A 13,921-nucleotide genomic window follows, 5' to 3' on the forward strand; every position below is an offset into this window, starting at 1 on the left:
TCTCCTAACCAAACCCGACAACCCCTCCGCCACCAGAACAAACAAGAAAGGGGATAACTGGTCTCCTTGCCTTAAATCCCTCGAAACTTTGAACTCCTTAGTAGGGCTGCCGTTGACTAAGACCGACATATGACTGTTGAACACTAAGGACTCCATCCACTTCCTCTAGACCAAGCCAAAGCCCATTCTGTCCAACATGTATCTCAAGAATCCCCAACTAACCTTGTCGTAAGCTTTTTCAAAATCAACCTTGAAAAGTAAAAATCCTTCTCTTCCTTTTTAGCGAAACCAACAATTTCGTTAGCAACTATCACTCCATCCAAGAGTTGTCTGCCCGGGACAAAAGCCGTCTGACAATCTGACACTAAATCATTCAGCACCCTTTTCAACCTGGAAGCAAACAGCTTAGAGAGGCATTTGTACAAGCACCCCACAAGGCATATGGGGCGATAATCATCTAGGCCTAAACAACTCTCAGTCTTGGGGATTAAGGTAAGAAAATATGAGGTAACCGATTTAGATAGTAAACCAAATCTATGAAAATCATTAAAGAACCGGAAGAAATCCGATTTCAAGAAAGGCCAGCACTAACGGATAAAAGCGAAGGTATAACCATCGTGACCAGGGCTTTTGGAACCATCGCAGCTCCATAAAACTTCTCTAATTTCTTCCTCCAAAAAAGGAGCCTCCAATCCTTCCGCTTGAGACCGAGATAAATGCTTGATAACCACTCCCTCAGGAATCGGTCTTACCATATCCTCTTCTTCAAACTTTTTAGAAAAGTGCCTTCATACCTCATGTTTTATCTCCCCTATCTCCTTAATCAAGCCCTCCTCTGTGTTTAACCATCCAATACTATTTCTTCTCCTCCTTTTCTTCATAATACTGTGAAATAATCTACTATTACTATCCCCTTCATTATCCCACTTAACTCTCAACTTTAGGTGAAGTAAATTCTCCTTTATTCTGACTTTTGTCCAAAACCGAGCAGTAACCTCGCTTCTCCTCTTAACCGCCTCTTCTAAAGGATCATCGCTACACCATTCTAAAAAGCAATCCTCTTCGTTGATAGCTTCAACACTATCTTTTATCTCCAAATCTACCTTCCCGTAAACATTTGTGTTCCAACTTCTAAGGCAACCTTTTAAAGATTTCAATTTCTCCTTCAAAATGTAATCCCCCTTCCTTGAATGGAGAGCTTCGCCCATGCATCCTCAACAAACGGTAAGAACAACTTATTATCGAACCAACCTTTGTTGAACATGAAAGGTTTCGGACCCCAATTTTTGTTTTCCGCCACTAGCCATAACGAGAAATGATCACTAACATCCCTACTTCCTATGTATTGCCCAGAAATTCCCGATTCGGAAATCAGATCTTCGGACAACATAAACCTATCGATCTTGCTACAGGCCTTGCCGTCTCCACTGTACCAGCTAAACCGCTTTCCTTTGCAGGGAACATCTACAAGTTTCAATTCTTCCAGAAAATATTTGAAACCTGATACCTCTGAAATACGGTTGAAGTTCATAGCCCCCTTCCTTTCCAGAACTGACGCTATCGTGTTGAAATCCCCAGCCATAACCTAGTCAGCATCCGCATACTAAGTCCTCAACTTTAACAGATCCGCCCATAATTTTTTCTTTTGAGGCAAAAAACAAGATGAATATATGTTCAGCACATAGAAGAACAACCCATTGCACCTCAGCTTCACCCCAGGGAATCCTTTTCCTTTGAAACTCATAATTTCTTCGAATAAATCTTCCTTCCACAAGGTAATAAGACATCCTTTACTCCTCGATGAATTTGCAAATGACCAGCCAATCTTATCCTTCTTCCGAAAAGAATTCACTATCTTACTATCAACCACTTCCAGCTTAGATTCCTGTATCAAAAAAATATCTGCCTTACCTTGAGCTATAATTGTACTAATCCTCCTTCTCTTCAGAAGATTACCTCCCCCTCTGATGTTTAGAGATCCTACAATCATTTCGACATTTTTATATTCTCCTTCCTCCCCACTAGTTTACCTTTATCACTTCTCTCCATATCTTCTATTTTCTTTTGGTAATCTTTTACAATATTTCTTGATACCACCCCCAGATTCGTAATAGCTTTCCAGGTTTTAGCACCAACGTTCGGGTCAATGTTATCCCAAAACCTAGCATTACAATTCACCATGTCAACATCTAATATCTGGTCTCTGCATAACACTGCTCCTGCTGAAAATTCTTCTTCTACACTACCACCTATCTTCGTCTCTACTCTACCAGATCCGAGAACCTCCTCACTCTCCCCGCCCCCCTGAAACAAACCATCTTGTACCTTACTACTAAGCTGCCTGTTCTTGACTCTCTTTTTCTTGGTATTATGTGGCCCAACCAATTCCACCAATATTTTATCCTTCCTACCACTTTTAGATTCAACCATGTTCCAGACAGTTACCTTCTTCTCCAGCACCATCTCCCTCCCATTATTGCCAACTGAATTACCTTCCATCGAATCTCTCCTAAATAAGGTATCTAATGAACAACTGACTTTGAATCCCTCCGAACTAGTGTTGTCCACGATTAAATCCACACTCCTGTCTGTATCTTTTGTTTTCAAAATTTCCCCTAAAGCTTTGTCAAAAGCTCATGGGACTCCCTATAATCTTTTTGAGTCTCCCTCCATCTCTTTACCTCCATCACTTATAATCAACTATTTGTTTACCTCATCCATAAGTTGAGCTTCCATTGATACACTCTTTTCAATTTCCAAACCCACTAACTTTTTATTTCCCACCGTCGAATCCTCTGAAAAACCGTCGATCTCCTCCCTTTCCTCGAAGGCTTCATCTTCACAGTTCCAAGACTTCTCTGAATCTGAAAAGTCTTCTACCCTTTGTTCAGGATTCGATCCCTTGCTGTTAAGATTGATCCTAATCGGCCCGTGCAAATCTTCAACTATCTTGATTTTGAAAAGGACACCGTCAATATGCACCTTCACTACTTCATTCAGGACTCTTGAACACCAAGTACGAACCATGAACCTTTCCACATCCATATTAATCGCCTTCAAAGTTTGTTCATATGCACAAATGTAAGAACCAACTCTATTCGCCAATAGCTCAAAAAATTCAAAACTCCAGGCTTGACAGGGTACACCAAAAACCCTCAACCAAGTCACCCTTTCTTCATCAATATCCTCCGCTTTCCATTTTCTAATCTCAGAAAACCACTGTTTCCAACATACCTCCCCCTCCCTTATCAGAGCCTCAATGTCACCTTCTTTAACTTCTTCTAGCAAGCATAAGTTAGCTCCTAACGAAGTTACCTTAATTGAAAAATATCCTTCCAACTCGAAGCAGGTTTGAATGTTATAAGTCATTCCAGGGTTAACAACCTTACTGGTGTATGCCTTGGACAGCCTAACTGAAACCTCTGGATCAGAAACGAACTCCAAGTCCACCTTCGCTTCCTTCATCACACATTCCTTCTTCTGATATGCGGCGACGTCTGCAAACGACCTCGCGTCCACAAAAGAGTTTTCCCCTCTGATGTTTCTCCTCTGTAAATGTGCTTGTACGTTGTCTTTACCTTTCTCCCTTCCTAAATCAACTTCTCCATTGTTGTTCCTCTCAAATCTCGGGGGATTCGCATGAATCTTCGTCCCATCGATGAACACATTGTCTAGCTTGACTGCCAACCTTCTGACATCCTCCACATCCTTGAATCTGGCAAAACCAAACCTTTTACCAAGTTTGTTTCTCTTCGGTGGTATCACCACTTCGACTATCTCCCCGATACAACCAAACAACCCAAATATCTCTCTCGCCTTCACCCTATCTGGAACCTCTGAGAAATAAATGGAAGCACTCTTGATAGCTTCATCCCTTGACATCCCTCTCCCTCCAAAAGGGAAAACGTCCCACCGTTGAGAAAGGTTCCTAAAAACCTCCTCCCTTTACTCCTTTGCCACTCCATCGGCGAGCTCTGAAACCTCCACACAACCTCCACAGAAAGTTGAAAACGAGATCTTCTATAAAACTAGAGAGAAGGAAGACAATCTCTCTCTAGAAAAAACCCCATGAGGATCTTTTTAGCTAACGAATTTTAAATGAAAGAGCAGTTAAAAAAGAAACAGTAGGAAGTTAAAGTTTTATTATATCTTTGTAATCAACTCATTCCCTGCGATAATCCAAACGCTACCAGCATCTTCGGAGTCATTTGTCTCCATTTTTATGAAAGATTCTATGATTCCTATATCAAACTACCAATGAATTGAATTGAATTTCATATTTTTTTAAAAATAAATGAGATGTCGCAAATATGAATCTGTATCTGATTTGACAGTGAAACATCTATGCAATTAACAATTAAATCGTATTAACAAGACACTTGCTAATGTTTTAAATTATTTCAGAAAATATAAAAAATTGTAGACAAAATAACTTTTTCGATTTTTAAAATATTGATTACACAAATTATAAATTAGAATTTTTACACTAAATTTCTAAATATGTACTCCCGCCCTAATGGTTTTACATTAAATTTCTAAATATGTACTCCCACCACCGTAATGATTTATAAGGAAAAAACATTAATTTTTTTTGTAATAAATCATAAGTAAAAAATATTAATTTTATTTCATTTAAATAACTTTATCTTAAAAATGCATCTTTTTAAAAATAAATTTAATGCAAATTGCATTTAATTTGATTTCATTCTTATTTTTCTATAAATAACAACTAATAAAAACTGCTTTTACATCTTTTCTATAAAATATTTTTAGAAAAGACATAAAATTTAAATTTTCTTAATAAGTGTAAAATATTAATTTTTTTATACAGTAAATTATTAGGGAGTAATACTATATTAGTAGCATTTTCCTTTTAAAAGAAGGCAATCAACAATTTAAAATACAAAAGGGTGATTCATCCATTAAGAAACCTTAGATTGACAGGTAGCATTATTTAGCTAAGTAGGAGGTGATGTAGAATGAGGAGTGACCACAATTTGAAAATTGAATTCCAAAAACTTCATTAATACCAAAAACTACCAACTGCTACTGATTTTAATAGCCCACTAACCCAATATGGCCCCACTTTACCAATCCCTCCATCAATCTTAACCGTCCAAACAGAATCAGCTTCACCCAGCTTCAACGGTCCATGTTCACTTACTGTTCAAAGGAGCCTCTTTCATCTCTCCTTTCTTAAATTCATTCCTCCATAATTTCCTCTTCTCATCTCTCTCTCTCTCTCGCTCTCTCTCTCTCTCCAACGCCATTACTACCTGCTGAAGCTCTCCATCACCATTGAACTTTCCACCGCAAAACAATGCAATCTAAGGTACGTTCTGTTCAATTTCTTTCGTTTTCAACTTCGAACTTCAAATTAATTTTGTTAATTTTTAAAAAAAAAATAAAAGTACTGAAAAGCTTCTTTCTCTAATTTTTTATTTTCGTTGTTGTTGTGCTTTTTATTCTTTTCCTGACTTCAATTTTCTCAATCCTCATTTTTTGAAAAACTTTTTCAATTTTTTTAAATGAAAAAATTATACACAGTGGAATATCTAATATGTATGACCTAGTGGATTTTTTTTTACTGTTCAGGATTCAGACTCCCTTTCTGATTTTTGACCACCTTTTCATAAAGTTACCATAATTAATACCTTTTGCTCACTTCACTCTACACTTTTACTTTTTTACCCCTTTATAATTAGTACCTTTTCTGATTAATTATAAGTATGGTGTTTAAGCATCAATTGGTGATTAATATTAATCTGACTGTGACATTTTCTCTTAATATAAATTGAAATTAGTGGTTGAACGTGACTTGGTATGTAAAATTAAATGCTTAGGAATACTGGGATGGCATGGTGGCCCATGTTTTCTTCCCAGTATACATTAATTTCAGTTTTTCTTTTTTTTATTATTTTATAAAGTATGGCTATTATATATTTATTGAAAATTATTTAGAAATATGATATAAGTATTTTGGACATGGTTGGTGAAGGGGTCAGAGTAAGAGTTATTGAAGCCATAGAACAATTGCTACAGTGAAAGGGATGTTTAAGATGAGGAAAGGACTAGGTTGCTGTACCAGGGGGAGGAAAATTAGCATTGATCATGATCAAGAAAGTAAGTCCATACTTTTAAATTTGTTCTATATATATTTTTATTATTTTTAAAATAATAAATATTATTTATTGTTGCTGTTATTGTTGTTGGTGTTGATCTATTTATTTTCTAGAAGAAACATTAATCTATGTGGTTACAAAGTCTTTGTTTGAAAAACAAGGACATATAGTTAGTTTATAAAGATATTGTAACGTTCAATTTCAAATAGGATGCTACTTAAGTCTTCCTTACTCTTTTTGTCAAAAAAAAGTCTTCCTAACTTTTGTCTACGAATTTTAATTAAGTCATTAAGAGCCACTTACCTTTTTTGACAGCATTAATAGTTGCTTAATTCTAAACTGTGGATTATTTGAATTATCTAAGAAGTTTCTGGATGGTACAAATAACTTTTATGATAAGTTTGTACTTTGTATGAAAATTAAGTTGCACTGAAAAATTGCGTGTCTATGTTGGACATCAACACTTGCACTAACATTTATAATTATATAATTATTTTTAATTTATTTATTTTTTAAATAAAAAATTAGTATTGGAGTCTATGTGTTGATGTTAGCATGTGTATTCGAGGTGTCCGTGTTTCTTAAGAAAATAACAAAACTCTTTGATAACAGTTTTTAAAATATTTTTTGTGTCTTAGTACAAGATCTTCAAATTTTTTAAAAGTATTATGAAAAGTGGATGTGATAATAAATTTATAAAATTTGTGTTATTTATGGATAACTATTTCTACAATTAATAATATAAAAATTGTGTTTTATTTATCGATGAGTTTAATTGATATGCACTGACAGGTAAAAAGATTTTATATAATCAGTTAATTATAAAGGTTGGATGTTAGAAGGTGTTTAACTTCCTATAAAATACTCCCTCCGTCTCATAATAAGTGTCTCATTTGCATTTTTTTCTTGTCTCAAATTAATTGTCCATTTACAATTTCAATGCATCAATCATTATTATTTTTCCACTATTATACCCCTATTTATTAACTTTCACGTTATTCAACTACTATTAATAGGGGTATTCTAGTAAATGACATTAACTTTTTTACTAAAACCAATACATCCAATTATTTTTTTAAAAACCGCGCATTGTTCAAATAGGACATTTATTATGAGACGGAGGGAGTAATACAAACCAATGGCTATACTGAATTGGTAGTGTAAAATATAGTGACAATGGATTTGACATGAAGTATGATGCTACATGAATTAATTTTGGTCACTTTCTCAATAGTTAGATTTGAATTTGAAATCGATAGCTACTTAAACCTCTCTACTCCATATTTCTAAGTTTGAGCAAGTCCTTTATTGTAGGAGACATTAATACCTGTCCCACACTCCTAGCTCACTCACGAGTCATAAGTGCATCTTAAACCTTCATTATTGTTTTCTGCAACATACCAATTACCAAGCACATGAATTTGCCATTTAAAAAAGATAGCGGTCTCAACATAAATGACATAAATCTGTGAAAGACTATACCAATCAATGTATAGTCCTTACAATGACAATTGCTTGCCAATGGATGTAACATTGTGGTCCATGAAAAACACTTCCACACTTTCAGATTTCATATTGTAACCAAATTTCATATCAACGTCCTTCCAGTTCTCAATTGTGCTATACTTACTAGGCTATAATTTAGGTCAAACAAGTAGAAGGGTGATTGTGTTTCATATCAACTTTCAATCTGAGACACTAGTAGAATAGAACAGTGTTTCAATCTGAAATCCATTGACCGACAAGTAGGTGGACCATGGGTGTTTTTATTGGGCATAACTACTACCCATTTCACTCCATGGCCCTCCTCATAGATATACTCACAGAATGAACTTAATGCCTTCATTGTGTTGTGGGGTAGTTTGTACCTTTACTGCTCATATCCTCTAAATTTTAAGGAAACTGCCTTTCTTGTCCTTACTATTCAGAAAACTTCTAAATTTTTTATGGACATTTTCGAAAGTTACAATTTGTTCAAAACTCAGCTTCCAAATGACATCTTACACTCTAACCTCATGTATCCAAGAACATCATAATGAAATGGTAAAAGTCTCTTTTAAAGTTTTGTCGCTTATTGTTGTCCTCTCCGACTCAATCCTATTGCACAAATTTTAGGCTATGTGTGGATACAATAAAAAGAACAGAGCGGGATGAAATAAAGCGGAACGGAGTGGAATGAAATAAATACGTCATTCTATTGTTTGGATACTTCGTGATATAATAGAGTAATTTTTTCATTCCGTCCAAATTGGAGGGTACAAAAAATGGTGGAAAGGGATGGAATGGAATGAAATCCATTCGATCCGATACCACTCAACTCCATCCGTTTTTAATCGATCCAAACGATGGAACATAAACTTATTCCATTCAATTTCGCTCGATTCCATCCTATTCCATCAATCCAAAGATACCCTAATATTAGTTATTTTCTTATTATTTGGTCTTTTGTGGTGCTTTGTAATCTACTGTTGGCTCTTTTGTCCTTTGTTTTTTTTTTAATTATTTTTTTATATTATTATTTATTTCAAGGATTGAACTAGATTCAATCATTGTTCTATCCTGTCATAGTCTCGGAAGCTTCTCAATTCCATTCAAGTATTTATCCTAGTAAAACATAGGTGATTGATATTTGTGTAAACACCTTTAGTTCACTCTTTTTATGAAAACATCAAAATTAAAAAAAAAAGAACATAAAAGTTCTTTTTTTGACAAAGTAAACAAAAGTTATTTAAAGCTCATAGAACTTTTAAATACTTTAATATTGTGTTTCATAAATCTATATATAATCTTAAAAGGATAATTTAAACAACAGATTAACAACAATTAGCTTGTTAATTATTATGCTATGTTAATAAAGTACTATTAATATTATTATGAAATAAACAACTACTAGTATGTGATATATTCTTGTCAGTATATCTTGCAATAGTTACATTAATATGTCATGATAATCTGCAATTGCAGAGATATACTTGACATTGTTTGGTAGCCGTATAGTAAGACTTTATACCAACTAGGAAGTAAACATATCCGTGACAGAGATGTGATGGAATCTCAATTATTCACTTTTGACCATTTGTGACATATATATATTTTTTCTTCCTTACTATTCAAACTTCTCAAGTACTTAGTTGTGAATTACTACTTTTTTAAATTAGTCTAGTTGAGCTATATGCCAATAACAATGCAGAAAAAATTGATTTCAGAAAGCCTATATGCTCTTGCATAAATAGTAAATCAAATAATTGTGTACTAATGTACTAAAATTTCTTGTTTTTATGCAACCAAAAAATCATTATGGTTTTAATTAAATGTTAACCATGATGTTTAGTCATATGCTATTTTTGGATGTATGCCTGCCTGCATAGCTTATTTGTCCAACAGCAGAGAGAATATATTCTTTCATTGTTTTAGCATTGACAGCCAGGTTTCATTTCATATTTTGGTTAGTTTTTTTGGTGTAAGGTTTCATTTTTGTAAACTATATTTAGTTATATGTAATATTTTTACATTTAAAAATAAGCCCTTTATGAAAAATCATAATTTTTTTAATGAATTTATATAATGGAATATTTCAGGAATCATGACATATAAGGGTCTTGAGAGTTGCATTCTAAATAACCAGTCTTATGAAGAGGAAAGCAGAACTAGTAGAGGTGATGGATGCATAACAGATTCTTTTGATGAAGATGACTCAAGCTGTTCTTCAAGCAAAGATGCTTTTGGATCATTCTCTTCAAAATGTTTAACAATGAAAAGGGAAGATGAACAAGGTCTTGAAGAATGGGAACTCTCAGAAAGTCCTCAACAGTTTTATGTCAAAGAAAAAGAAAAGCCTTCTTATGCAATCCAACATTCAGATATTGAAGCCATGAAGGAAAAGTTTTCGAAGCTCTTACTCGGTGAAGATGTTACAGGAGGAACTAAGGGCATCACTACCGCTTTAGCACTGTCTAATGCCATCACAAACCTAGCAGGTATGCTCTTTCCCATTTTTCTATCATATTTTGTTTCATTTCATGAAATTAATTATAACTTTTCTATGTTATCCTTTTCTTCGTGCGATAAATAGTTAAGGATATTATTGACAAAATAGTAGCTAATGTATGTGCTTAAAATGATTATATGCAGTTACTGTTTTTGGTGAGCTGTGGAAATTGGAACCTTTATCTGAAGAAAGGAAGTGCAAATGGCGAAGAGAATTGGATTGGTTATTGTCTCCTACTAACTATATGGTTGAGCTAGTTCCGGCTAAGCAAAACAATGCTAATGGCCGGATCTTTGAGGTATCTTTCATTTCAGCTTGGTAGAAAAAGAATAAACTATTTTATACATCACCTTGCAACAAAGTAAGAGTTATTTTTTTTCTTGGAACAGATCATGACACCGAAAGCTCGTGCAGACATTCACATGAATCTTCCAGCACTCCAGAAATTGGACTCTATGCTTATCGTACGTCATCTCTTTACTACAATCAACAACGATCTTGAACATTTTTTTATCCTCTCTCAAATTTATCCATTCTAAGAAAAGTCTTCCTTAATGACTCTAGCATAATTTCAAACTCTATTTTTCGTCATTTTTTTCTCCATTTATATGCAGTTTTGCACGAGATCTTTACAGTTACATTTTAGGCTACTACATCTTATTCGGATTATTTGTTGTTGACAGGAGGCACTTGATTCGATGGTGAAAACAGAGTTTTGGTATGCAGAGGGAGGAAGCCGGACCGAAGGAAGAGACACGAGTGAACGGCAGAGTAACAGATGGTGGCTTCCATCACCTCAGGTGCCAAAAACTGGCCTTTCTGACACCGAAAGAAAGAGGCTGGTTCATCAAGGAAGGGTGGTACGTCAAGTGTTCAAGGCTGCCAAATCTATCAATGAAAATGTGTTGCTTGAAATGCCTGTGCCAGCAGTTATTAAAGACGCACTTTCAAAGGTAAAATAGTTTTGTAATGTTGAATAACTTCAAGGAAATTAAATTCTAATGCTTTAAACTGATCTTTTATATGTTTGTATGTTGCAGTCAGGAAAGGCAAACCTTGGACAAGAACTGCACAAGGTTTTGACAACCGAATCAAGTTGCGGAGAAGACGTTCTTAAATCTCTGAATTTGAAATCTGAACATATGGCCCTCGAAACCATTAATAAATTGGAAGCTGTTATATTCTCATTGAAAGAGAGAACCACAGAACAAGTCACAGGAAAATCACCAGTTAGAACTTCATGGTCTTTTGTGAAGGGCCCTTTGTCAGAAGTTGATAAAATAGAGTTATTATTGGACCGTGCCGAAACATTATTACAGTTGCTTAAAATCAGATACCCCAACCTTCCTCAAACATTTCTTGATGCTGCTAAAGTACAATATGGCAAGGTAAGCTTTTGTAGTTTATAATATGATGCATGCATTCGACAAATTATTCTGACTAAAGAAACATATTGCATCTTTTTTGTAGGATATTGGACATTCGATTTTGGAAGCGTATTCCAGAGTTCTCGGGAATTTAGCATTCAGCATATTATCTAGAATAGGAGATATATTGCAAGAGGATTCACTAAGCAATTCTGATTCACTAAGTTCCTCGCCCGGAACAAATATCTCTGAAACTTGGATGACGGATTCACATATTAGGCAATCCTTACTTCAAAAGATGAACAAAGCAGATGGACAATGTTTTGACAGTACTTCAGTTTTAGAACGCGAATCTTTTGATGCCAAATCCAAGGATGTGATAACGGCCACACCAAGCAGGAGTAGTGTTTGGTGCATTAGTAGAGAGGCTTGTGCAAGTTTGTCTACTCCAAATTCTCCATAAAGGGTTTTTTTTTTTTTTTTAATTTATTTTTGATATTAGATTTGTAAATGTTATTGTTATTATTGTATCACGGGTTTGAATATATAGAAGCAAACTGATCCGTTTGCTATGATAGTATGTTAGACATGACTTTCTTCATTGCTTTTGAAGAAAAAATGTTGGAGAAACTGAAGTTAGAAATGGAAATAGAGAAGCAAACCGAGTATTATTATCAGAATCATATATTTATTAATTATTCCGAGCCCTTGGCTGAATTAGAGAAAACTTGCACTTCAAGTTTCACTTGGACTCTGAACTCTTAGTTGTTGTAATAGAAATGCTTAAACTTACGCTCCAAGCAATCGAAACACAAATGATTTACCTCTATGTTTCAAACAATCTCTTCAAACAAAAACACCAGTATATGTTGAATAATTGAAGCTTCACGCGATTCAAATGTACAACTTTATACCAGTATATGTTCTTATGAAAATTCAAAAAGACCATATAATACATCATGGAACAATTTCGCACCTTCATTTCAACTACAGTTGCAATTCTTAGCGAAACGGGAATACACTATAAAGTTATTGAGATAAATATAGACGAAGTATCAATTATCACATTATTGAATTAGAAAACAATATAACATTACTTATTTTTTGCAACGAGTATATGTTGCAGATAAATGTCCATTGAACACAATCTCACAAAACCAAATTCTGCTAACTGAATTTAGTGAATAACAAAATAGTACATTACGCACTGCCACATGTTCTTCCAGTGAGACCATTCAGTTTCTTAACAACATGCATCAAGCTGAATTACATATTTTAAGTGCAAACACCTGCAATTCAAATCAAGAAGAAGTCCATTATGACCATTGTATTTTAGGAATTTCAAACTGCACACTATAAAGTTGTGATTTACAATTTCCTTACTATTGTCGAAACATATTTTTTAATATATTTTTTGAATTGTGTCTATATCATATTATAATATTTAATAAAAAATTGTAGCACTTTTGATTTATTATTCATAAAAAGAAAATCCAAATCATCTAGTACTATAAATACTAGAAAGAATGGCTGGACCCTAACATCAGAATGAATAAGATCAAATAGTTTAACATTTTTGTAAGACTCAAAGGAAAAATAGTTTGATTATGTTTATAAAACTGAAAAATATTATAATTAAAAGACTCAACAAACTGTTTTGAAAAAAGGATGGAAACATACACTTCATTAATGAAAAAAGAAGATGTCCGAGACGCTTGTGCTGAAACGATATTTAGGAGGCACAAGATGACTGAATGAGATTGAAGTGCATAAGACAACACTTTATGAACAATTCGTGCATCAAAGAGATATCATAGCAATTCAAATCGTCTTCCTTATTGTAAGATCTTGAAAAGTACAATGAGAATAAAAAAATATAGTTGCATAATTATTATCATACAATTAATCCTAAAACCTTCATACATCTCCTAACACTAATTTCCCCAATTCAAAACCTACTAGAACTCACCTTTGCTTGAGTAGATTCTGAATTGAGTCTGGAAGAGTGGCAAAGATGATGATCAAGGCTTATTTGGTACTATTTCTTCAAGAATTGCCAAAATCTCTCACATGCAAACCAAGGATGACCAAGATTTGAGCTATCCTTCTTCTTTCTCTTCAATTTCGTTTCCCTCTCTCAAGCTATCTCCATTCTCTCTTAGCTTCAGATTTAGAGTGTTTAAGAGAAAATGAAAAAAAAATGACATAAATGAGAATGAAGAAGATTTTTTTCAATAACCAGGTTTAAAAAAAAAAATTAAATAAATCAACATTTCAAAAAAATTATCCAACTAATCATGTTTGAGTATTTTTTCTTCCTAGGTGTCATGTGAAATGACGCTTCCTATTTTTTTTTTTTAATTTTTTCAGTTATTTATGAATTTATCTGCGGATTTGGTATTACCTGCGAATTTACATGATTTGTAAACCAAACATTAAATATT

The 13,921-nt window shown here is 33.9% G+C and overlaps 2 protein-coding genes and 1 long non-coding RNA gene across 3 annotated transcripts; 1 reads left to right on the top strand and 2 right to left on the bottom strand.

The window, feature by feature from the left end:
- Positions 1-2,700: 2,700 nt before the first annotated feature.
- On the bottom strand, positions 2,701-3,882 carry LOC131649870 (uncharacterized). Its single transcript, XM_058919618.1, has one exon. The coding sequence runs from the start codon at positions 3,880-3,882 to the stop codon at positions 2,701-2,703; it is 1,182 nt and encodes a 393-aa protein (XP_058775601.1).
- Positions 3,883-5,082: 1,200 nt separating this feature from the next.
- LOC131651894 (rop guanine nucleotide exchange factor 14-like) lies at positions 5,083-12,157 on the top strand. Its single transcript, XM_058921617.1, has 8 exons — positions 5,083-5,332; positions 5,999-6,123; positions 9,701-10,099; positions 10,254-10,408; positions 10,500-10,574; positions 10,794-11,063; positions 11,151-11,498; positions 11,581-12,157. The coding sequence occupies exons 2-8, from the start codon at positions 6,051-6,053 to the stop codon at positions 11,938-11,940; spliced, it is 1,680 nt and encodes a 559-aa protein (XP_058777600.1). The 5' UTR covers positions 5,083-5,332; positions 5,999-6,050; the 3' UTR covers positions 11,941-12,157.
- Positions 11,945-13,661, bottom strand: LOC131651895 (uncharacterized). The gene is made up of 2 exons (XR_009298507.1): positions 13,447-13,661; positions 11,945-12,766 (listed from the first exon to the last, which is right to left on the bottom strand). It is a non-coding gene; the product is annotated as an uncharacterized LOC131651895 (long non-coding RNA).
- Between the last annotated feature and the right edge of the window lie 260 nt (positions 13,662-13,921).

The sequence above is a fragment of the Vicia villosa genome, linkage group LG2 (genome assembly GCF_029867415.1).
Source record: "Vicia villosa cultivar HV-30 ecotype Madison, WI linkage group LG2, Vvil1.0, whole genome shotgun sequence".
NCBI classification, from domain to species: Eukaryota; Viridiplantae; Streptophyta; class Magnoliopsida; order Fabales; family Fabaceae; genus Vicia; species Vicia villosa.